The sequence below is a fragment of the Camellia sinensis genome, chromosome 1 (assembly GCF_055761805.1).
Source record: "Camellia sinensis isolate YWXY chromosome 1, ASM5576180v1, whole genome shotgun sequence".
NCBI lineage: Eukaryota > Viridiplantae > Streptophyta > Magnoliopsida > Ericales > Theaceae > Camellia > Camellia sinensis.
In genome coordinates, this window is record NC_138961.1 from 113818292 (window position 1) to 113845746 (window position 27455).

At 36.1% G+C, this 27455-nt stretch overlaps 1 protein-coding gene across 21 annotated transcripts; it reads right to left on the minus strand.

Annotated features, from left to right (window-relative positions):
• Nucleotides 1-26953, minus strand: LOC114271479 (uncharacterized). 21 transcript variants are annotated; one of them, XM_082882450.1, is made up of 8 exons: nt 26677-26953; nt 25226-25368; nt 24719-24835; nt 24534-24629; nt 24116-24174; nt 23923-24011; nt 22646-22745; nt 22330-22557 (listed from the first exon to the last, which is right to left on the minus strand). In XM_082882450.1, the coding sequence occupies exons 5-8, from the start codon at nt 24119-24121 to the stop codon at nt 22513-22515; spliced, it is 240 nt and encodes a 79-aa protein (XP_082738576.1). In that variant the 5' UTR covers nt 24122-24174; nt 24534-24629; nt 24719-24835; nt 25226-25368; nt 26677-26953; the 3' UTR covers nt 22330-22512. The 21 variants fall into 21 exon arrangements, 12 of the variants coding, with proteins under 12 accessions (XP_082738558.1, XP_082738550.1, XP_082738555.1 ...); XM_082882458.1 differs by lacking the exon at nt 26677-26953 and adding an exon at nt 25559-26222 and having other exon boundaries at nt 24534-24573; XM_082882456.1 differs by lacking the exon at nt 26677-26953 and adding an exon at nt 25575-26218 and having other exon boundaries at nt 25226-25358.
• Nucleotides 26954-27455: the final 502 nt, after the last annotated feature.

Consider the following 27455-nt stretch of genomic DNA (forward strand, 5'->3'; position numbering starts at 1 on the left):
TGCACTTTCTCATAACAAAATTTGTATTACAAAAGGGGTTACATGCATTATACATTCTTAAACGTTCATTCAGAATCTAATGCATGTAATGCAAATTAATAACAACAAATTAAATGCCCTGCGGGCTTACATCTTTCCAAGACATATCTTGGTTACAATCAAAAGTGAGCTTCGCTCATTACATCCTAAGCCCTTGGCTTTACCAAAAAATATACAATCAAAATGAGAAGCCCTTGCCTCCAAAAATTTCTCCAACACTATTGCCTTGGTGGAGGCATGCCATCATTACCTGGAAATGTTATTCCCAAGTAGGGTGAGCCACAGCCCAGTAGAGACCATCTAACACAGTATATGAAATTCAGCAAAGGTATAAGTACACTATGCATATACAACGTCAAAGATAACAGCATCCACATTACGTATAGTCTTAAATTACCAAACTCAATCAGTAAGCCATTTCCCTTCCTTTTATTTAATTACATAAGCCAATTTCATCATTTCTCAACAACCTAAATGAGATTACAACTCATTAGTTCTAGAACCACATTATCAACACGTAAGCACTTCAAACTTTTCTTTCACGGATATTTCATCTGCGGGCAGCCGTCAAACGGGACCCATGTAAACATAGGCTATACAAGCACTACAATTGCCATTTTACGAATATTTTGTCCGCGGGCTCGGCACCTATGTATAATTTCGGGACTTTCACCTAGGACACTACGACTTACTTAATTGTAATGAAGTCCATCCCCTTTCTCCTCGCAAACAATCATTCATACATATGAAAAATATTTAATCACAAACTCAAACAACGGAGTACATCCTCTTTCCACTCCCAAGTAACCATACATATACAATGTATATAAATATAGTCATATTCAATGACAAGCACAAGCGATTAGTTTCAATCCACCTAATCCGCATGCAACTTCTAGAACAATCATGGATATCCTCTACCGATAGCCCAATACAGTTATTTCTAAACAAATATAAAATCTCATAATAGATAGTTTATTCGAAACTACCAAAAAATGGAATAACATATAACCAATCCCACCATTCATATCAATATCGTTTCAATTTCACATTTTTAATGTCAATTTCCATTATTCATACAAAATAATAATTTGATTTAATTAGGGAAAATTCCCCATTTTTCCCGAATATTAGCTAAGTGGCAAAATCATCAAATCATACACAATACAACATCATTATCAAACCCCTTAGGCATTTATTTCACCTTTACCCAAAACCCCTCTTTCCATTTTATGCCCAAACCCTAGGTTTGCCTTAAACACCCCCAAATCACATCATTGTTACACAAGACACTAATAACTAAGCTAAATATCATATGGAAGAGTAGAAAAGATCCCTACTTCAAGCTTAGATGAGAGAGAACAGAGAAAAGCTCAAAAATTGATGGTGACGAAACAACAATTTGCCCCAATCAAAATGTTGCCCTTGACAAGCTCTACACTTAATCTTAAAGGAGCAAGATGAAAAGATCACTCTAGGTGAGTAGATCTAGAGATGTAAGTGAAAAAGTTTGAGTTTTAGAGAGAGAGAGAAGAGCACTCACGGTTTGATAGGAAGAAGGGGAGGAAAATAATGAGAGAAAAGTGGTTTGGGCCTATTTATAGTAGTAGAGAATAGCCTAAGGTCAAATAAAATAATAGGCCCAAAACCCCCCAAAGGTAGGGCCCAATCGAACCCCAAAATTCTGGAAAAAAAAAAACACGCAGGGGTCGACCCTTTGGGTAGGGGGGTTAACCCTTTAGGTAGGAAAGACAATCTGGCAACAAGCAAGGGGGTCGAACCTTAGACAGGAGGGGGTCGACCCTATTTTCCAGCAACTAACACACAGATTCTACAATATAAGAGGGTCAACCCTCCCCAGACTGGTGTCAACCTTATATTCCAGCAACGCTTCCAAAAATTTCACCAACAGGTAAGGGTCGACCCTAGAATAGAATTTCTAAGTCTCTAAGGAACTTTTGACAAGAACAAGTGCGAACAAGCAAACCCAACGAGTTTAAATCAGATTATACTCCTCCAAAACCAACATACAATAACATCAAAGATTTCCAAAATAAAATAAAGGATTCAAATACACTTCCCAAAAGCTTCGAAGGATACAGGTGCTATAACCTCCCCGCCTTAGGAAATTTTGTCCCCGAAATTTAAGTAAGTTTTAAAGCCATGATTAAACCAATCCTAACAATGATAATCGATCAATTTCATCACCATGACCCATTTTCTGGTCATCCATTCTCATTGACTTGATACACAAGTCCCATATTAAAATGAAATTTGCAATTTCCCAAAACATTTACAATGTTTAGCCAGAATCCGAGTTTTCAAAAAATTAACATCCCATAAACAATGCTCCCAAAGTGATATAATACATGTGATATTCCACATTCTCAAACATACGCAAAGTTTATAATAAACTCAAGTTTCCAAGATGCCCATAACATATACAATGTTCTTACAATTCAAAAAGTATACAATGTTTATACCTTTCATCTTCGTAATTAAAATTTCAATACATGTTTAGATATCAACAAACAAGTATGGATATTTCTCTCGGACTTCCAATTCATGCTCCTAAGTCCATTCCTCGACCCCGTGATGTTTCCACAATGCCTCTTTACTAAGGGAATTATCTTGCCTCACAAGACTTGGTGCCGTCTATCCAAGACCCTCACTGGTCTCTCCTCATACAAGGCATTCTCATCTATCTCTAAGTTAGTCCAATCCAACACGTGTGATGGATCTGGCTCATACTTCCGAAGCATACTAATGTGAAACAAGTTATGAACCCCAGAAAACTGTGGCTATAATGCCAAATAGTAAGCGACTTCCCCAATTTGCTCAAGGATCTTAAAAAGGCCAATAAACCGAGGGGACAACTTCCTACTCTTCTCAAATCTTATCAAACCCCGTCTAGGTGAAATTTTCAAAAAGACGTAATTGCCCACCTCAAAAGACAAGGGTCTCCTCCTACGGTCGGCATAGCTTTTCTGGCGACTCTGAGCCGTAATCAATCTCTTACGAATAAGGGCCACTTTCTCAGTTGTTTCCCGAACTAATTCTGGGCCTAACAAAGGCGCGTCACCCACCTCAGCTTAACACACTGGAGATCTACAAGGTCGACCATACAATGCCTCAAACGGTGCCATGCCAATACTCGATTGGAAACTGTTGTTATAAGCAAACTCCACTAAGGGTAAGTGCCTCTCCTACGACCCCTTAAAGTCAAGGACACAGTCTCGAAGCATATCCTCAAGGATCTGAATAGTACACTCGGACTTCCCATCAGTCTGAGGACGATACGCGGTACTAAAGGTCAATCTAGTGCCCAAGGCACTACGCAAACTTTGCCATAATCGGGTTGTGAAACGCAGATCTCTATCTGATACGATCGTCACAGGGACCACGTGCAACCTCACTATGTCCCTGATGTACAGGTTGGCTAGATAGTCTACTGAATCACTTACGCACATAGGGATAAAGTGCGCGGACTTGGTTAACTGGTCCACTGCCACCCAAATGGCATCACTACCCCGTTGAGTCCTCGAAAGACCCATAACAAAATCCATCGTGAGATGTTCCCACTTCCATTCAGCTATAGGCAGGGGTTACAACAAACCTGCTAGCCTCTGATGCTCGACCTTCACTTGCTGACAAGTGAGGCACTTTGATATAAATACGGCTACATCCCTCTTCATACCCCTCCAAGAAAACTAGCGACTCAAATCCTTATACATCTTTGTGCCTCCTGGGTGTACTGCAATGCATGAATGGTGAAACTCTCAGAGTACTTCCTCTCGGCAAGACTCCAACATAAACAAACGGTCCCTGTATCTCACACTTTGGTCAGGATACACATTCAAGCCCTTCTCTACTTTTCCACTTGAAATCTTCTCGGTAAGGGTTTCTACCTCAAGGCCACCCCTCTACGCTTCTAACACTCTGTTCACGAGTGTAGGTTGTTCAAACACAAAAAATAAGGTTGCAGATTCAACGGACTCGCCAAGATGCAAGTCAAACTCCCCTAGGATACCCAACATTTCCCACTCCCAGATGGCGACACAGGCCACACTACTGATAGACATCCTACTCAAAGCATCGGCCACTACATTGGCCTTTCCAAGATGATAATACAACTCGAAGTCATAGTCCTCTATGAACTCTATCCACCTCCTCTGCCACAAGTTCAAGCCTTTCTGTGTAAACAGATTTTTCAGACTCTTGTGATCAGAAAATACTTCGAACTTCTCACCATACAAATAGTGCCTCCAGATCTTTAAAGCAAAGGTCACTGCCGCTAACTTTAAGTCATGAGTAGGGTAGTTCCTCTCGTGTGTTTTCAACTGCCGCGAGCCATAGGCTACTACTTTCCCCTCTTGTATCAAAACACAACCCAAACCTTCCCGTGAGGCATCACAATAAACCAAGTAACCCAAGCCTCTCTCTGGGATAATCAAAACTGGAGTAGTGGTGAGTCTAACTTTAAGTTCTTGGAACGACTTCTCACAGGTCTTATCCCACACAAATTTGACCCCCTTCCTCATCAGCCTAGTTAAAGGTGAAGCTAGTTTAGACAAATCTTTTACAAACCTCCGGTAATATCCGACCAACCCCAGAAAACTACGAATCTCAAAAGCATTCTTACGTTGTATCTAATCTTACACTGCCTCATTCTTGGATGAATCTACCGTCACCCCTCCTCTGGATACCACATGTCCTAAGAACTTAACTTCTCTTAGCCAGAATTCACACTTCCCATGTTTAGCATACAACTTATGGGCTCTAAGCAACTCAAGCACTACCTGCAAGTGTTCCTCGTGATCCTCCTCTGAAAGTGAATAAATCAAAATGTCATCCACAAAGACGACCACGAAGCAGTCTAGGGACTCACAAAAAATCCAGTTCATGAAATCCATAAACACAGCCGGTGCATTGGTCAGCCCAGAACGCATCACTAGAAACTCATAATGGCCATACCGTGTATGGAATGCCACTTTCAGGATATCCTCCTCCCTTACCCTCAATTGATGGTAACCCGACCTCAAGTCTATCTTAGAAAAACAACAAGACCCCTTCGACTGATCAAACAGGTCACCTATACGAGGCATTGGGTACTTATTCTTAACAGTAACCTTGTTCAATTTTCGATAATCAATACAAAGTTGCAAGGCTCCATCTTTCTTTTTAGCAAAGAGGGTCGGCGTTCCGCAAGGCGAAGTACTAGGATGGATAAAGTCTTTATCTAATAATTCTTGGAGTTGGACCTTTAACTCATTCAACTTAGCGAGTGCAAACCGATACGGTGCCATAGAAATCGGTGCCGCGCCAGGTACTAAATCAATAGAGAACTCGATCTCTCGGTGAGATGGTAAACTTGTAAGATCCTTGGGGAAAGGCATCGGGTATTCACACACCACCCTTGGCAGCTCAACTCAAATTTCATTACACTCACTATTCTGAAAGCTAGCAAGAAGACAACTAAGTTCATTCTGTCCACGCGGATCATACACCGGTGATAAGACTCTATCCACCTGGTCCCCCAAGAAATAAAAGCAACCCCCGTTCAAGGTACATACAGTAACCCTCTAACAGTAGCAATCTATAATAGCCTAGTATGACGATAACCAGTCCATATACAAAATAACATCAAAACTAGTCATATCAAGCAAAACAAATGCAAATGGAAGTCGACAACCGGCAACCTCTATATCACAACCCCGACACCCTTGTCTCAAAATAACCTCACCACCAATAGGACTCTACATAAATAGGAGATGCTAACTGTGCTAACTCCAACCCTAAAATCTATGCAAATGCAGACGAGATAAAAGAATGGGATGCATCCATATCAATCAACACATTAGCAGCTGAATTGCAAAACAAGTACCTCTCATTACTGAAGGAGCAGGTACAAGATCTGGCACAGTAAGACATACACACGCCCTGCTGGCCTCTGATCTACATGCTCACCCCTCGAAGCATGGGCCTGCTGTACTGATTGAGCTGAAGAAGTTCCCTGATTAGCCCTCGAGGCCTGTGCTGCCTGTGCTGGTTGGTGACTCTATCTGCCTCGAACCAGACGCACCAAATGTGCCACCAAATTGTAGGCAAGACCTTTTCAAGTGCCCTGCCTAACCACACTGATAGCAAGTTGGTGGCTGTCCTCTACCTTAACTCTGGCCTTGAGAACGAGCCAAAGACAAAGCTGCTCTCTGCTCTCCTCCTCTCTACGGGTAAGCTGGAGACTTGTGGCCCAACTGACCACACTTGAAATTGCTCACATCTCCCTGGCCACCTCTCCCAGAACCCGAGCTAGGCACTGGAAAGGTAAACCTCAACTGAACTTCCTGGGACTGCTGAGGATTAGAACCCTTCTGCCTCTTACCGTCTCCCTCACTATCCTGACTCCTCCTGAAGCCCCTCATCCTCTCCTCCTCCACCTGCATGATAGTCTCTAGATGGGTCGTTACCTCCACAAGGCGCCCATGATCTCTAATCATGGATCTAGCCACTCGAAACATGAGTCCTGTTCTCTGCCTCTTCTCGAACTCCAAACAACGGTGCTCCTCAATCGCCACTAACTCAGGTGCAAATCTAGAGAGGCTAGTGAAAGTGGCCTCAAACTCGGCTACAGCTGTGTTCAAATGCTTAAGGCGAGAAAACTGATCCCTCAACTTCTTCCTAACAGTGGGAGGTTAGTACTTGTCCTAGAAGGCGTCAACGAAAGCCTCCCAAGTCCCTTTAATGCATCCCCTCGCATACTTTCACCATTGACCCGCGTCTCTCTTCAACTTGAAGGACACCAAGGTCACTCTTAATCCCCGTCTTCGATGCCAAGCATTTCAAATGTTTTCACCATCTGTTCCAACCATTCATCTGCCTTTAATGGTTCCTTTGCATCGTCCAAAAACTCATTCGGATTTGACTAGAAAAACTCCCTCTTCAAAAAAAAAGGCCCTGCCTCAGCTACTTGGGCCTGGACTTGATTCTCAGCTCCAAGAATGTCCATTGATTCCCTCAATGCTCTGGCCATTTCACGGGCTAAGGCGCCCATAACCTACTGACCTGCTGGTTCGACCATATTGGCCTAACCAACCCCTTCCTCCTGCTTCGGAATCTCATTCGATATAGGCACCTCGTGCCTCCTAGGCCTACCACGCCTACCTCCATGACCACATCCTAATAAAGGTAACAAAAGAAATTAGCACATTCACAAATATACCGAAGCTAATTCACTCGCGTCCTAATACATTGGATAACAGTAATTCACTCCATATAAGCTTGTAATCACGTAAACGCATACGAATTTTATCTCTAGATAATGACCGTCCTGCGGTGTTCCTAGAGTTCCAATTTGAAATAGCAGTGATTAAATGCCTTTCTAACAGGACTCCTAGAAACCCACAGACCCAATCAACATCCAAGAAATTTAATTCCATACCCAAATAGTCACATAAGCATGTTGTCATATAAGCACATATCGTTCGCACTTGAGTCTCTAGCAAGCGAGACAAACCCATTATGGTACTAACTACTTCCCACGTATCCAAAGTATTCAAACCCGGTACGCTCTGATACGAAGTTATAACGCCCTCAAAATAATACAAATAACCCAACTCATAAGAGGAATGAATATAACATAATTGGTGCACTTTCTCATAACAAAATTCGTATTACAAAAGGGGTTACATGCGTTATACATTCTTAAACGTTCATTCTACAGCATATAATGCAAATTAATAACAACAAATTAAATGTCCTACGGGCTTACATCTTTCCAAAACATATCTTGGTTACAATCAAAAGTGAGCTTCACTCATTACATCCTAAGCCCTTGGCTTTACCAAAAAATATACAATCAAAATGAGAAGCCCTTGCTTCCAAAAATATCTCCAACGCTATTGCCTTGGTGGAAGCATACCATCATTACCTGAAAATGTTATTCCCAAGTAGGGTGAGTCACAGCCAAGTAGAGACCATCTAACACATTATATGAAATTTAGCAAAGATATAAGTACACTATGCATATATAACGTCAAAGATAACGGCATCCACATTACGTATAGTCTTAAATTACCAAACTCAATCATTAACCCATTTCCCTTCATTTCATTTAATTACATAAGGCAATTTCATCATTTCTCAACAACCCAAATGAGATTACAACTCATTAGTTCTAGAACCACATTATCAACACGTAAGCACTTCAAATTTTTCTTTCACGGATATTTCGTTTGCGAGCAACCGTCAAATGGGACCCATGTATTCTTTCACAGATATTTCATCCGCGGGCAGCCATCAAACAGGACCCATGTAAACGTAGGCTATACAAGCACTACAATTGCCATTTTACGGATATTTCGTCCATGGGCTAGGCACCCATGTATAATTTCAAAACTTTCAACCAGGACACTTCGTCCAACTTAATTATAATCGAGTCCATCCACTTTCTCCTCCCAAACAATCATTTATACATATGCAATGTATTTAATCACAAACTCATACAATGGAGTATATCCTCTTTCCACTCCCAAGTAACCATACAAGTATAATGTATATAAATATAGTCATATTCAATGACAAGTACAAGTGATTAGCTTCAATCCACGTAATCCGCATGTAATTTCTACAACAATCATGGCTATCCTCCACCATGCAATTCCTACACTGTCAATTTCACATTTTTAATGTCAATTTCCATTATTCATACAAAATAATAATTTGATTCAAGTAGGGCAAATTCTCCCTTTTTCCTAAATATTAGCCAAGTGCCAAAATCATCAAATCATACACAATACAACATAATTTTCAAATCCCTCAAGCATTTATTTCACCTTTACCCAAAACCCCTCTTTCCATTTTATGCCCAAACCCTAGGTTTGCCTTAAACACCCCCAAATCATATCATTGTTACACAAGACACTAATAACTAAGCTAAATATCATATAGAAGTATAGAAAAGATCCCTACTTCAAGCTTAGATGAGAGAGAACAGAGAAAAGCTCAAAAATCGACGGTGATGAAATAAAGATTTGCCCGGATCAAAACGTAGCCTTTGATAAGCTCTACACTTAATCTCAAAGGAGCAAGATGAAAAAATCACTCTAGGTGAGTAGATCTAGAGATTTAAGTGAAAAAGTTTGAGTTTTAGAGAGAGAGAAGAGAACTCACGGTTTGAAAGGAAGAAGGGGAGGAAAATAATGCGAGAAAAGTGGTTTGGGCCTATTTATAGTAGTAGAGAATAGCCCTATGGATAAATAAAATAATAGGCCCAAAACCCCCCAAAGGTAGGGACCAATCGAACCCCAAAATTCTGAAAAAAAAAACACGCAGGGGTCGACCCTTTGGGCAGGGGGGTCGGCGCTTTAGGTAGAAAAGACAATCTGGCAACAAGCAAGGGGGTCGACCCTTAGACAGGAAGGGGTCAACCCTATTTTCTAGCAACTAGCACACAGATTCTGCAATATAAGAGGGTCAACCCTTCCCAGACTAGTGTCGAACCTATATTCTAACAACACTTTTAGAAACTTCACCAACAGATAAGGGTCGACCCTTAGGAAGGCCGGTGTCGATCCTAGAATAGAATTTCTAAGTCTTCGAGGAACTTTTGACAAGAACAAGTGCGAACAAACAAACCCAATGAGTTTAAATCAGATTATACTCCTCCAAAACCAACATGCAACAACACCAAAGATTTCTGAAATAAAATAAAGGATTCAAATACACTTCCCAAAAGCTCCGAAGGATACAGGTGCTACACTTATTGACTAAACTTATTTGCCTATAAATCTTGCCCTTTTTCCATCAATCAATATCTTCAAAATATCCTCCCTTTACTTGTTTCATACCCATCATCAACACTGACATAACTCCTCCAGGCCAACAACTACTTCTGACCTCTGATGATAGTTTTTCTGTAATGTTTTCCAACAATTCTCCAGCCATTTTTTGGCAAAAATACTGTCCATCTCTGCCATGCCACTACTCCTACCACCTCCTCGGATCTGAAGTGACAAGAGAAAAGGAAGAGGAAAAGGAACCACTGATAAATTTATCACTTATACTCACATACATACACACTCACTTATTTATGCACAAAAACACACACATACACTTCTTAGTAATAAATTTATCAAACCAGTTCTTTAGTTAGTTATTACATATATTAGATTTGGTTTGTGTAGATCTGGTTTAACGAGATCTTTACCAACAGATTGATGAAGATCCATCACTATATAGAGAGAGATCGAAGATCCATCACTATATATATATATATATATAGAGAGAGAGAGAGAGAGAGATCTCAGTAATAGGGGCATAGATGACCATGTCATGGCAACATCTTGATGGTGATGAGGGCTACGATACCAAATTGGCATCGAAGATAGTAGATCGATGTTGAAAATGACTAGATTTGAAGTCGCCATTAAAGATCAACATTGAAGATAATAAATCGGTGATGGAAGAGGATGGTGGTCAAAACACAATCTCGAAGATAGTATATCGGTGATGGTAGCAATAGATGAGGATGGTGGCAAAAGCAATAGTGGCAACAAAGGATGAGAATGGTGGTGTAAGGCAAGCAACGACGAAGGATGAAGATAGTGGTATGAAGCGAGTAGTGTTGAAAGCGATGGAGAGGACATTGGTACATGCTGACAAGAGAGAGATAGAGAGAGAGAGAGAGAGAGAGAGAGAGATTATGAATTAATCTTATAATCAAGACAAAATAAGTATTTTTAGGATTTATTAGAACATCCATAATCCTTAAATTGTTTTTTTTTTCCATCAAATTTCTCAAAAATCATTTTCAAATCTTTCATCAAATGTTCATCAAATCAAGAGAGAAGTATTTTTCATCAAATTGAGAATTTATCAAATCCTTCATAAAAAGTTTAAAAAGATAAAGAATTGAAGATGATTTTTTTTTTCCCAATCAAATTTATGAAAAGGGAAACTTGAGATAAGAGGAGAAATTTAAAAAAAAAAATTGATGAAAGGATTGAAATAGTTCATATCAAATTAATCTTTTTACTCACATTTCAAGTCAAATTAAATGAAAAAAAAATATATGGAGTAAAGGGTTGGCGACACTCTAAGTACATTCAAAAAATGTACAAAGTTTATAAGTATTAAGTTTATCAAACAATATTGGCCAATAATTTTTCCCAATAAAGTGTTTGGGTCCATAAGGCTGGGCAGGAATAATATTTTAGGCTTAGTTAATTTTTGTGTTGGGTTTGGGATTCAAGTTTGTAGCCCAACTTGGCCCAATCGATACTAATGGTAAACTTTATCAACTTTAATAGTTTAAGTTATAAACTTTTATATGTATTTGTAATGAGTAATGCTAGGTATCATGAAAAAAATATCATGAAAATGATCATGAATGATTCTCCACTATTAGATTGCACATATAAAAAAACACCACATTAATCAAATGATGAAAACTCTTCATGAAGCATTTCATGATATTTTTTTTCATGATTCCTAATGTTATTCATTTGTAATTATTTTGTAAAGCACTAATTTGTAATTTATATTACCAGGTGACAACAAAAGGCGTCATCACTGAAAGTTGTTCACAAGCACGGACCATGCTCTCACCTAAGTCTAGACAAAGTCAGTGCACCAAATGTGACTTAGATCCTCTCTGATGACTAATCTCGAGTGAACTCAATTCACTCTCGACTTAGCTTAAACTTGGCCCAAAACAATCTACAAAACTACTCCTCCGATGTTGAAGCAACAATCCCACTAAACTCCGGTACCTTAGTCAGCACTAACAACTTCATTGTCACCGTTGGACTCGAAACCCCCAAAATAGACGTCAACCTTGTCTTCGACACTAGCACCGACCTCACCTAGACTCAGTGCAAGCCATGTCTCAACTCTTGCTATAAACAACGAGAGCCAATCTTCGATCCATCTGAGTCAACAACATACAATAATATGAGTTGTACCTCAGTATAGTGTGATCTGGTCTCTTCCGTTGGTATCCCCAAGCATTGTTCCGACGACTCTTTGTGCATGTATGATGTACAGTACCTCAACCAGTCCTACTCCAATGGGTACTTTAGTATAGAGACATTGACATTGACTCTGACCGATGTGTTTTCCAATTTCACATTTGGTTACGGTTAGGGAAATAGCGGGCTCTTCGGTGGTGCATCAGGATTACTAGGTCTCTCCCGAAACCAGTTGTCCATTGTCTCACAACTTTCTTCAAAATATAGAAAATACTTCTCATACTGCCTTCCATCAACCTCAGGCTCAATCGAACACCTAACATTCGGAAAAAGAGAAACCTCCGATGCCCTAAAATTTACTCCATTTTCAAAAGGCTTAAAAAATTCATCATTTTACTTCATCGACATAAAGAGGATCATAGTGGGTGGTAAGATAATATCCATCGCACAATCAGTATTCATGAATGTAGGCACTATAATAGACTCTGGGATAGTCATCACACGTCTCCCACCGGTGGTGTATGGCGTTTTAAGGACAACTTTCAGGAAAATGATGAAAGATCATACGAGGACTGATGCTCTATCAATAATGGACACATGCTACGATTTCAGCAACTATAACACTGTGTGGATAGCGATGATAAGCTTCTACTTTAGCAGCAACAACATCGAGGTACCTATCGACATGTCGGGGATACTTTACACCAGAAGTGAGTCGCAGGTCTGCTAGGCATTTGCCGGGAATAGTGCTGCCACTGATGTGTATGAGCAATTGGTCATGGAATAGAATTGTAGTGCCCTTATTTTAAATTTTTGCTTCCCTCTTCTTTCATTGGAAGTGGACTCATTTACATGGGTTTGGATCCAGAGATTACATGTAGCTCTGAGCACAATCGTATCCAGAGAGTACCTGGGTCTAGATGGATAAATCCTAGGTTCATCTTTCAAGCTTTCTTTTTTTTTTTTCTTTCTCAGATACAATAACTTTTAAGCTTTTATATGGTCATTTTATTGGAATAATAAATTTTGATGTAAAATTATCAGAGTGTCGAAGGATTATCTAGATGGAGCACGTAAATTCGTAGATATAGCTAAGGCAAATATAGGGAATCTCGAAATGATCATTTGCCCTTGTAGAAATTGTTGAAATCTATTTTACCAATTTTGCGAGATTGTGTACATGCACTTGGTCATGGAAGGGATGGATCCTAAATATACTTCTTGGTTCCTTCACGAGGAACAACTAAGTGCATCGTCACATCAGGAAGATGTTGAAATTTCAGATACGTATAAGATGTTTAGAGACATGCATTTTAAAGATGATGATTTTGCAGAGTCTACAAGTGAAAGTAGAAAGAGAGAGAGAGAATTAACACAATCATTAGAAGATGCTGAAACTCCTTTATATCCAGGGTGTACAAAGTACACTAAATTCTCAGCATTTGTTGCTTTATACAAGCATAAAGCTGCACATGATCATTCTGATAAAAGCTTTGATGAACTTCTTTGAATAGTGTCTGATATGCTACCAGAAGATAACACGCTTGTCAAATCTGTATATTCAGCAAAAAAGATGCTCAAAGCTATTGATCTAGGTGAGAAAATCCATGCTTGTGTGAATGATTGCTGTTTGTTTATAAAAGATTTAGAGCTTAAGGAGACATGTCCGAAATGCAATTGTTCACATTGGAAAGTAGATAAACGCAATAAGAAGATTAAAAAGGGGGTTCCTACAAAGGTGTTGTGATATTTTCAAATAATACCAAGATTTAAAAGGATGTTCAAGTCACAAGACAGTGCAAATCAATTAATGTGGCTTTCCTCTCACAAAAGCCAAGATGATAAATATATCATATAAACACTCAATTAGTAATAGATATTTATGTTATCATACTTACTCTAAATATGGTTGAACTTCAGAACTGTTTATCAACACATAACAATGAGCAATTTGTAACATATCATCAGGTATCATGATTGAATTCCCCAACGTAATCAGGCATCCTTCTAGTTTGTTTCATTTTCAAATTCTCCATTGCGGTTATGTCGACCACCTATTTCAGCTGCTTGCTTCATGTACCTACTACAAAACTACATGCACTCTTAAGCTATATAGCATTCCGCTATGCATCCCTCAGGTCTTGCAGGATTCCTAACATATCCCTTAAGTATCTTCATATATCTAGACCATAATATAATTAATATTCAAGTTAACAGCTTTTTTGACAAATACGTCATAGATATACATAATAAAAAGTGATATACACCTCACCTTTCAAATGAGTACATCCAACAAAATTGCACTGGTCCACATATGCGAGCTTCTCGTCCTAGATGGATTGTCAAGTGAACCATGATGTCAAAAAATGATGGAGGGAAAAACCTTTCCAACGTGCATAAAGTCTCAGCAACATCTTCTTCGAGTAGTTCTAATTTATTCCTATCAATCACTCTTTGACATATTTGATTGAAAAAAGTGCACAATCGGAATATTGCATTCCTTGGTCCCTCTAGTAAAAGTCCTCTCAACATTACTGACAACAACTGTTGCATCAAGACATGACAATCATGTGACTTGAGGCCTATCAGCTTGCACTCTTCTAATGAAACACAATTAGCAATATTGGAGCTATAACCATCAGGCAACTTTAAATCATATAACCTAGAACAAAAGATCTGCTTCTCGACTTTTGAAAGCAATTAACGTGGCATTCCTCCAAGCTAATTAGAATTTCAGCCTTTCTTTGTAGCCTCTGGAACGAGTTAATTATGCAATTTTGTTGTACGGAAGTAACAACAATGTTGTTTTCTTTTGTGCTACTAACAACATTGTTTCCGGTGTCTACAACATCCACTTCTAGTAATTGTTGATTAGATAAATCTAGAAACACCATCTCTTCTCCATTCTCCATCCTATTTGGAAATCTTGCAGTTTGGGGTATTTGATAAGAATAAAGTTCACCATCCTTTGAAAAATCAAGAACTTCAATAGATGACTCTTCTCCTAGTTCTTCTCCAGAGTGACCTTAAAACTTTTACAATGCTGCTTCATTGTTGTCAATAACAGAACCAAAGCAGTCCTCTGGTCCCTACCTTCAGTGTAGTTTGGGGGCAAAAAAAATTCTAGCACGTAAACATTGTCTTCAATATAACTACTTCGCAAGCAAATTGCAAAAGAACCTATAAGTCCAAATTTGAGTGTGTAGTGTGCGGAAGGGTACTCAGTTATGCTAAATTGGGTAACATTTTTGCAGAATACCAAATTTTTGGATGAAATTGCTCTTCCAACAACCCCCTTCCCTTTTCGTAGCTGTTGTAAAGCACATACAACTAAAAAATCATCCATATGTCCCTCTTTATGATTGTCTCTTTCGCTCAGACTTGGTCCTTGTGTAGGCTTTACAATGTTGTGTTCAGAAAATATAAAACCTGTTATAAAAAGGGACATATGGATGATTTTTTAGCTGTCTGTGCTATACAACAGCTACGAAAAGGGAAGGGGGTTGTTGGGAGAGCAATTTTGTCCCAAAATTTGGTATTCTGCAAAGATATTACTCAATTTAGCATAACTGAGTACCCTTCCGCACACTACACACTCAAATTTGGACTTATAGGTTCTTTTGCAATTTGCTTGTGAAGTAGTTATATTGAAGACAATGTTTACGTGCTAGAATTCTTTTTCCCCCAAACTACACTGAAGGTAGGGTTCAGAGGACTGCTTTCGTTCCGTTATTGACAACAATGAAGCAGCATTGTAAAAGTTTTAAGGTCGCTTCTGGAGAAGAACTAGGAGAAGAATTATCTATTGAAGTTCTTGATTTTTCAGAGGATGGTGAACTTTATTCTTATCAAATACCCCAAACTGCAAGATCTCCAAATAGGATGGAAAATGGAGAAGAGATGGTGTTTCTAGATTTATCCAATCAACAATTACCAGAAGTGGATGCTGTAGTCACCGGAAACAATGTTGTTAGTAGCACAAAAGAAAATGGCATTGTTGTTACTTCTGTACAGCAAAATTGCGTAATTAACTCGTCCTAGAGGCTACAAAGAAAAGCTATAATTCTAATTAGCTTGGAAGAATTCCGCGTTAATTGCTTTCAAAAGTCGAGAAGCAGATCTTTTGTTCTAGGTTACATGATTTAAAGTTGCCTGATGGTTATAGCTCCAATATTGCTAATTATGTTTCATTAGAAGAGTGCAAGCTGATAGGCCTCAAGTCACATGATTGTCATGTCTTGATGCAACAGTTGTTGTAAGTAGTGTTGAGAGGACTTTTACTAGAGGGACCAAGGAATGCAATATTCCGATTGTGCACTTTTTTCAATCAAATATGTCAAAGAGTGATTGATAGGAATAAATTAGAACTACTCGAAGAAGATGTTGCTGAGACTTTATGCACGTTGGAAAGGTTCTTCCCTCCATCATGGTTCACTTGACAATCCATCTAGGACGAGAAGCTCGCATATGTGGACCAGTGCAATTTCGTTGGATGTACTCATTTGAAAGGTGAGGTGTATATCACTTTTTATTATGTACATCTATGATGTATTTGTCAAAAAAGGAGTTAACTTGAATATTAATTATATTATGGTCTAGATATATGAAGATACTTAACGGATATGTTAGGAATCATGCAAGACCTGAGGGATGCATAGCGAAATGCTATATAGCTTAAGAGTGCATGCAGTTTTGTAGTAGGTACATGAAGCAAGCAGCTGAAATAGGTGGTCGACATAAACGCAATGGAGAATTTGAAAATGAAACAATACTAGAAGGATGCCTGATTACGTTGGGGAATTCAATCATGATACCTGATGATATGTTACAAATTGCTCATTGTTGTGTGTTGATAAACAGTTCCGAAGTCCAACCATATTTAGAGTAAGTATGATAACATAAATATCTATTACTAATTGAGTGTTTATATGATATATATTTATCTCATAATTTTCCCGCCTTATTAGAATGCACGAGGAGGAGCTTAAGCTTTTGGACAGTGGTTTCTTGAGGGATGTCGCTTTACTACATTATGGACAAATGGACATTTTTTCTTAGTTGTTGAAAGCAAAGATTGAATCATGTGGTAATGAGGTTTCAGATACATTGAAATGGCTTGCAGCTGGCCTAAGAAAGCATGCAACATCTTATTTCGACTATGTCATTAATGGGCATCGCTTTTATACAAGTGATGTCCAACAGTCCACATAAAATAGCGGTGTTTCCTTTGAATGCTTATTGAGAAGTAGGAACATTCGATTTTCATATAACCGAATGCTTATTGGGCTTGACTAGTTCTCCTTTACTTGTCGTTCTTTTTATTTTTTTCCTTTCTATATAATTGCACTAGCTATTTTCTTTGAAGTTAATATGAGTGAATATACTTTTAATGTGAATATTGTGCTGTCTTTGAAATCAATATTATCAAGAATTTATTATTTGGCTTGTAAAGTTGTACGTATTGATGTTTGATTTGAAATTTGTTTCAAAGGCGGCTGATATTGATATTTGTTTTTCTCTACAATGACTCAGGTTTATTGTTGTTGATCTAATTGTTATTGTGAATGCCCATTTTCTTATGAACAGTTGAATCTTGAAATTATCAACTAACAAGATGAGTGGAGAGGTACTTTATTTCTCATTAATATAAAATTAAATTTATAACCAATTGTTGTCCACATTATTTCTTATTTTTCCCTATGTATTGCACAGAGTTCGAAAAAAGCTAAGAAAAGAATTAGAAAGGAGCATGAAGCTTTAATTGCTGCGACAATGGATGAAAGAAGAAATGCATCATTCAAAATTTCAGTTGAGTGTTCTACTTCTCCACATGTTGAATCACATGATATGGAAGGAGTTGTAGACTTCACTCAAGTACCAAAGAAGAAAACTAGGGGGGCATCAAAGTTAAAGATGCAAGACAAAGGAAAACAAAAGTGTGATGAAATTGACTTCAATGAAAGGAAGAAGAAATGCATCATTCAAAATTTCAGTTGAGTGTTCTACTTCTCCACATGTTGAATCACATGATATGGAAGGAGTTGTAGACATCACTCAAGTACCAAAGAAGAAAACTAGGGGGGCATCAAAGTTAAAGATGCAAGACAAAGGAAAACAAAAGTGTGATGAAATTGACTTCAATGAAAGGAATCAGCCTGTGGGACCTAAGTCAGTTAAACTATCGACTTTAGAAGGGATCTTAGCACGAGAGATGGTGCCAATAACCACAGATAGATGGCCTGATATTCCAGAAGAGGTTAACGACAAGCTATGGGCTTGTGTGAAGGTAACATATATTTATTTAATTCATTATTATACTATCAACTCAAGTTTTTTTTCCTAATCACTAAATTTTTGTTTAAATGCAAATGCAGCTTAGATTCAAAATGCATGATTGCTATAGGAAATACATCATGCAAAAGTTTGATAGATTATGGCGCTCACACGAATCTGAACTATCACGAAAATAAGACCTCATGGTAAAAGTGCTAAGCTAGCGTACAACATTGTCCTCACCAAACCTGATAATGTAGAAATGGTTGAATGGAAAGCATTTGTGAAACAACGAACTTTTAAAGAATTTAGGGCAAGTTTCCTCATAGAAAGTCTCTAGTTTTTATGAACTAATTAGACCAACAAATTTTCTCATAGTGATTCAATTATGAATTGTTAATCATATAAATTATGACATTCTTCTTTTGTATATGTAGGCAAAGAGTAAAAGATTTAGGGCAATCAGAAAAAAGCAAACCCTCTTTCACACCATGAGTCGTACAGGTTATGCACGATTAGAGGATGAAATGGTAAATTTAAGAGCAATTCAAGTAGCTTTGTAAATTGGGTATGAAGTACGGTTACTATGAGATTGTTTTTAATCGTGCTGATTTTCATTCTCTATTTTATTTTCTAGAGAAGAGAAAGTCGAGCACCATCATCCATATCAAGAGTTGATGTTTGGATTAAAGGGCATATGAGGAAGGAAGGAAAATCCATGAATGAAGTGCTTGATGCAACTGTGGTACCAATATTACTTCATTTTTATTTATTTCTTTTTGTATTATAATTTACATTCACATCAATTTATTAAGACATGCTTTATATTTTTAGGAAAAGGGTCAAGAACTTCACAAGGCTTCTACTGATGAGGATCCAAAATCTATAAAAGATGATGCGATTTTTCATACTTATGGTCCCGAGCATCGCGGGAGTGTACGCGGGCTGGGATTTGGGGCTTACCATCTAAGGTTGATGCACAAGTACACCAAAATGAGCACGTGAGAAAACTTGAAGGCAAGGTATTTGACTTAGAACAACAACTCGATGAGATAAGAGCCATGCTTATCAAAGAAAGAAGGCAAATTGATGTAAGAGGAAAAGCTAAACATGATAATATAATGTTTGATGATTTAATTCAAGTAAATTTTGATTCAAATCATTTGTTATTTTATATTTAAATCACTTACATGTTTATCTTTGATTGTAGGGAACCAATCCCTCCCAAAGAAGCTTCAATCCACTCCAATCTACTCCTCATGACAACCTTCCAACTTCAATGAGTGAAAATAGTATTTTCAGAGCTATGAAATTATCCAAATATGCTGGTTCTTCAATTGCAAACCTTCCTACTGGTTTAGATACGATAAGCTATGCTCTTTTTAGAAGTCTCAATTGTTATGATTGAAGTCATGGTTTGAAAACAAAACTTTAGTGAAATCATATTTTCAAAACATGGGTTTGGAAAACAAATTCCAAACTACTTTAGTTTGAGTTTGAAAGTATTAAAATAGCATGGTTTGGTAGAACAATCCTTTAACCAATTTTAGTACTCTATTCATTGAAAATTAAATAAATATAACTGGTAGTAGTAATAGTAAATGACAATAAATATGAGGAAAAGAATCACAAATCTTCAAAATGCAGAGCTATATACAATTTCAGCCCATATCTAGAGCCAAATGCAGTTTCAACTATACTGTTGATCTTATTATTGTTATTACTTTTTGAGCATTGAGAACTATGCTATAGCTAGTAGGAAGAAATTTTTAGGCAAAGCAACAGAAGGCAAAAGCTGAAAGAAATAGTAAGAATGCCTTGTCTTGAGTTTGGATTATGAGTTTTAGCTGTTACTTTCAAGAGAGTCCGTATATTGTGTAAGGAAACCAAGGAAAAATTGTAATGATCTTTGGATAATAGCTCAATGGTCTCAGAAGGAACACGATTGTGTTTCTTGCATTTAGGGTTGTATTCTCTAATTCAATACATTCTTAACTGTAAGAAATGATGACTATTTTGAAATACATGAATTTTGATACATAATCTTATGTATTGAGATAGAAGACAGAGAATCGTGTGCCACATAAGATAGTCTTGGTAGGCAATAATATATTTCTTGTCCTATACCAGCACACATAGCTTTCTAGCACGGTTTTCATCCAACTGAAATGTGAATGGCATTTTTCTTTGAGAAAGAAAGAGATAGCTTTTTACACTTTTAGATATGTGTTTTTTTATTATTTATTTATTTATTTTAATACAACTCGCATAATGAGGACTCTAAAATCATCTTCTTGTGTTCTTTAGTGAAAAACTTAGGGACTTATTAGAGATCCACTTGAATTAGAATGTCCATTTAGTTTTTATAAATTCATTAGGTTGAGTAGACTCATAAGTGTGACCACCTCAAAATATGTATTCATCAGGTTGAAATTTTCTTTTCTGACATTGATGACACATATAAGTGAGTTCTCCTTAAAACTTTTTGACACTTACATTTCCTTTGTTGAACTAATACTTGGTAAATGGGATGAATGTTATGCAGTATGCGTATATACTCTTAATTTTTGTAGGATCAAAGGAATGGTATGTCAAGCTTAGAGAATATCAAATGCAAGTTGCATTGGGAGGGGACAAACATGGTGGTTGCAGAAGGCCAAATTGCATCAAGGGATCCCAAGTCAAAGGTGCATCATGTGACTCTTGGACCTTTGTGTTGGAAAGTATGGGTGAACCACGTAACAATTAACGTGTCGTCGTTTCGTTCTACTCATGAGATGTATGATCTTCAAGATAAAATAGAAAGTACAGTTGCATGGCCTAGTCAATTCATTCTTTTGGACTAAATATTATACTAATTGATTTACGATTTATAGTTATACTTTTTGGATATTTAAAGTTGTATTTTAGATATTAGTGAATCTTATGATTTGGATACTTTTTTTGATTTTTATGTTTAGGTTGTTATCAGCTTGATATGATAGAAGTTGAGGATTAAAGTTAGTATGCAGGTTATTTGGTGTATCGATATTAGATTTTTTTTTTTTTTTTTGCTTACTTCATAGTTGCTGCTTCTGCTTGGTTTGTTAACAGGTTGCATTTTATAAGTTACTGTCTACATATTGTTAGGCAAGGTTATATTCCTGTATATATATTATATATTAAAAATAACATTCTACAGCATATAAAATTATGTCATGAAAAGTGTAATGATTTATGACATGCAAGAAAATGTCGTAACAGATTATACACATCATAAAAAGTATGCCATAAATATATTAAAAATGACATTCTACGACATACAAAATTATGTCGTGGAAGGTGAGATGATTTATGACATGCAAGAAAATATCATAAAATATTATATACGGCATACAAAGTATGCTATAAATATATTAAAAATAACCTTCTACGACATGCAAAATTATGCCATGGAAAGTATGACGATTTATGGCATGACAAAAATGTCGTAAAAAGTTATATACGACATACAAAGTATGTCATTAATGTTTAATTTATTACTTTTTATAACTTTACCTGCATGCCGTAAATGATACTCAACTTTCCACGGTATGTCATATAACGACATTTGTGTGCATGCCGTGAAAGAATTTTTACGGCATGCATTGCAATCCATAAAAATTCAATTTTGGTGTAGTGTCATAAGGTTCACTAATCTCTAAAATACATGTTACCTTCACACAAGCCCATAGCTTGTCGTTAACCACTTCTTGAATATTAGGCCATCTCTCTGTGGTTATTGGCACCATCTCTCATGCCACGATCCCTTATAAATTCAATTTTATGTTAAATGAGAAATAAAGTACCTCTCCACTCATCTTGCTAGTTGACAATTTCAAGATTCAACTATTAATAAGAAAATGGGCACTCACAATAACAATCAGATCAACAACAACAAACCTCAGTCATTATAGAGATAAGATTATCTAGCTAGTTTATTTTGAGTTGGAATTATATGATTTAAACCCGAGTGTTTCTAATCCTATCATATTAACACATGAATTATTACAATAAGCCATATTTGCAAAAATTAGACTGCAACATGGGATTATTTTGTGATTCATAAACCAATAAGATTCTACAACAAATAGGAAAGCTTACACATCATTCACCATTATTCACTCAATAAAGTACATATCCAGGAGTTTTCACTCCATTTGTGTGTAGAAGGTAGAAGAGTTTGATCAGAAGATTACCTACAATATGGAGCATCTTACTTTGTTTGAATAAGTTCCAACGATACACTTTCCATTGCCAGCTGATAGTTGAAAATAAATAATTTCAGTTACAACAGATAGTAGCTAATGACAGTGATTACTGACTACTCTACGCGAACTGAGGCTTACCCACAGTCTAGGAGTTCTCGGATTAGATTTTCGATTCAACTTCAATAGCTCTGACTGGAAGGTAATGACGATCAAAACTTTGAACTTTATTGAAAATGGACTGCAGACAAAATCAAAGAAACCATCACATGCACTCTAGTTATGGTGTATAGATGACCTCAAGTTCAAGAAATAAGTAAAGCAAGCACAATAGCTAAAAAACACTATCAGAGAGCATGCACATGCATAAAGAACATCTCTGACTACCATATATTGCAGGATTTCTCCTTAAATTAATTTCTAAATCATAGTTATCAAATCGAGAATTGAATCGTGAATTGAAATTACCTTTTTCTAAATCTTGAATCGTAAAGATTCATTTATAGTTTTTAAAATACATAAAAAAAATATATACCTAAACAATTAGATATTAAAGAATATATATAAATATGAAATGTTTATATATAAATCATCTTGTTTTGAGTGATAAATACATGGTGTAATAGGTCAACACACGCTTCTATGGCAACAAATGTTGGTCTGATTCTGGGTGTGCTCTATGATCCTATGCTATGATTTATAACAATCCATAGCTTCATATACTTTTACGAGTTAGAAACAAAAATTCAAGATCCTTCATACGAGAAGTTCAAAAATTCAAAATTCTAATCAACAAAGTGAAATAAATTTAACACAATGTGCATTTTTATACAAAAAATTATACCCATCACAAGATTCACAAATTCTAATTCTAACATTTGTACTTTGTGTCGAATCAAAAATCTATATACCCTATATAAAAAATAGACTAACTTCAGGTACAAGTGTAAATATATATTTGTGTAAAAAAAAAACCTTCAAAAACAAAATTTGGGTATAAAAACTCAAGAACTCTGAAACTCTTTAATCATTCATTCTTCAATTGGTATCAAGGAGGGGGCTACTAATAAATTTTTTTACAATTCATATAATCCAAATACTCAAGCCAAAAGACGGAGTTCCTTTAGCAAATAGAGCCACGCATAAAAATTGAAGACTTCTTGGTGTATAGAATCGAATTGTACAATTCATATGCAATTCTTTCTTTCGTCGATTCACCTCCCAAATATGATTAATTGTCGGTGTATCGAACTGATTTATGCAATTCATATCATGGATAGTATGATTCTAATAATAGAGGTCTAAATAAGCAATTAGTATCAAATATTTTCTTATAACAATTGATAAAGAGAAGAGTGACCAGCATGCCAGGGCACAACAATAAGTTTTGGAAGTAGATATCTGTATCAACAACTCACCTAGCATAAATTGTTGGACGAGTCAAAAGACGTGGAAGTATGATGTAAATGGGTAGAGTTATATTATGGCAGACATCTCCATCAACTATCTGTAAATGAATGAAAAACTTTGACAAAATAAAGGAAGAAAATGAAAATTGAAGAAGGCATAACAGAACTAAAATTGCTCAAAACAATATGAAATGTTGCATGCCTGCATAGTCCAAATTAAAGAGGTTTCAGTTATGATCCTTTCTCCGACCAGAATTGACTCTACACGAAGCAAGTGGATATCAATGAAATGAATAGGAACTACAGTGAGCACTGAGTGCCAACTTTACCAGTTACTCGGAAACCACGTAGTCAACAACAACTATTGTCAATATGACAATCTTAGTGTAGCAATGAGCTAACTTTAAGAGGTCACTACCAAATGCAAAACAATAATGATCACCGTTTTGCTAAAAATGTATCGGCAAACCCTTCGACTTTCATCAACCTTCATGCTTATCAGTATTTAACAAAACTATAACTACAAGGTTTGTAAGGACATGGAAGTTGGAAAAATGTTACTTTGGCCCTTATAATTCATAAAAACTAGAAAAAGAGGGGAAAGGAGAACAAGAAACAACCTGATCTTAGTTTAGGAAGTAATGAATGTCTTTGCGTGACCTGAGTAATGTAAAATATGACCAGTTCAGGAGAAACTGGTTGATCAGGGAGACTAGCTAAAGAAAACACCACAGCAGAATGGACGCTAATTAAGTGCATTGATTATTTTGTACTGGAGAAATCAAGAAATAGAATATGCATATACCTTTTTCACTCTCAATTATGAACTCCACAGTGGCAAACAATGACTTCTGCAGGTATCCCCTAATTACGTCTACAGTTACCTAGGGAATGCAAATTTTTGTTTGAGTTTTGCATAAACCTGCAATGTGTTTGAGATTTTGCATAAACCTAAGTGTTTCAACAAATGATTGTCAAATGGTAAGGAAAGAGTACCATATGAAATTACAAAGATAAATGCAAGTTTGATTTTCATGAGGAACTCAAAGAGTCACAATTCATTCTTTAAATTTCTCCAGAGAACCCAAATGAAGACAAAACTCAGATCAGAAATGGTTGACAAACATTGAATGAAGGCACTTGCTTTCAAAATTAATCCAGTCAAATCACAGAGAAACATCACAAAAAAATCACACAATAAATTCCAATCCATCATTAGCAATCATTTCACGATCATTTAACCTAACACACCAATAGCATCAAATACGAACGCTGCTAGAATGAGAGGAAACTGAATAAGTTAGAAACTCACAAAGAAATCAAATCCATGGAAGGGGCTCAGAATCAGAATCGAACTCCAAGCTCAGAATCAATCGATTGGTGCTCGTGTAACTAACATCACTGTGGCTTAGAATCAATTATTGATTAAGAGAGAGTGCGTGTTTCTGTGTGCCTCTAGAGAGAGAGAGAGAGAGTGAATTAATAACATTGAAATAAAAATTGGAAACAGAATTGAAGGAATCAAGAATTGAAGACAATGCTGATATTGAAAAATAGGACCTAATCAATCTATACTTGTGAAAATAAGTAGAGATTGAAATCAAAACAACAAAAAAAAAAAACACATAATCAAGAGTGAAATTACCGAATAGAGAACTGACATAGAAGTGACACAGAGAGTCTGAGTTGAAAAGGCGATTGTCGATGAGCTTTGTCCCTCTAAAAATGTTTGCGAATTTGTTTGTGAAAATGAGAGTCCAGTTTTAGTAAGCAGAAGCTTTGGAGTTTCCGCTAAATTTTGGAGGAATTTAGGAGAGAGATAGAGATGACTATGAGGATAATAATAAGAAAAAATTATTTATAAGTCCTATTTACAAGATTTATTTAATGTGAAGTTATATGAACCTTCTTTAGAGTTGAAATTCTATTTAAATAGGAATATATTTCATAAGGTTTTATGAGTTGTAAATAAATAATATCGGTATACTATTATACTCTTAATTTGTTTCTAATGTCTCGTTGAATTTGGGAATGTCATGTTGAATTTGAGATGTTACATATTACATTTACGTTTTGAATTTTAAATTTTTAACCATATAAATATGATCGTAATTTTTGATAACATTGAATTTTTCATATATGATATTTTCATTAATTAATTTATTTTGAATTTCAGAAACATATGGGAATGTGACATTGGATTTGGAAATGTCACATTAAGTTTGAGATGTTACGGTGTCGTTTGGTAACGTTTACATTTTTTGTTTATGTTTATAAAAAAACTTATAAACTAATTTTTGTTTATTTTTAGAAAATCAAAAAATGCAAATATATTTGGTTTGAATAAATTGTTTGAAAATTTTCAAAAATAAAAATCCAAAAACATGTTTGTTAATTTTAATGCATAAAATGTTTATTTTATTTTTTAATTGTTTATAACAATGAAAATCATTTAAATCATAAAATTATAATATGTTATTACTAAGGTCCCATTTACTGTCCACTGTTAAAATCATAAAATTATAATTTCATAATATGTTATTACTAATAATATACACAAATACAAACCATGGTCCCATTCAATCTCCACTCTTAAAAGAACGAAGATGAAGAGAGAGAGAAAGACAAAGAGGAAGAAGAGAAGACAAAGGTTTACTGTTATGTTAAATCAAGTAGGGAAGAATTATTTGAGAAAATTTTTAAAGAATCACCATGAATCAATGCAAGAATCATCAACAATCACCAAAAATTTTAAAGAATCACCAAAAATCTGTTCAAGTTTCTTCAAGAATGTCTTCGTTGGCACCGAGTACGTCCACAGCGGGTTCTCTTCTTCTCTTCTTCTTCGATGCAGAATCCAAGGATCTCCATCAAGCACCAATAGAGAGGAGAAAGAGACCTGGAGGCTGGATGTTCGTTGATGATGCAGAGCAGATCGATGATGGAGAGTTCGTTGACGAGGAGAGAGAAGCGAAAGAGAGCTAGTCTCAAACCTCACAAGCGCAGTCAAACTTTTTTTTTTTTTTTTTTTTTTCTGCTGTGTTTTTTGCTTGCGCTTTTTGTTTTTAAAAAACGAGAAACAACTTTTTCTTGTTTTTGTTTTTCACCCTTATTTATAAACTAAGACGAACTACTTTATAAACTAAAAAAAAATTATTAAACAAGTTGTTAAGCTAGTTTTTAAATTTTTTTATAAATATAAACGAAAAATTAAAAATAAAATGGTTACTAAACAGATCCACATGCTACATTTACGTTTTGAATTTTAAATTTTCAACCATACAGATAAAATCACAATTTATGATAACATTGGATTTTTCATATATAGTATTGCCATTAATTAATCCATAGATAGTATTGTCATTAATTAGGTTATTTTGAATTTCTAATTTCTAATCATATAGATATTATTACAATCTATGATAATATTGGATTTCCCATATATGGATATGCTATTAATTAGATTGTTTTGAATTTCAAATTTTTAACCATGTAGATATAATCACAATATATGATATCATTAAATTTTCTATATATGGTAT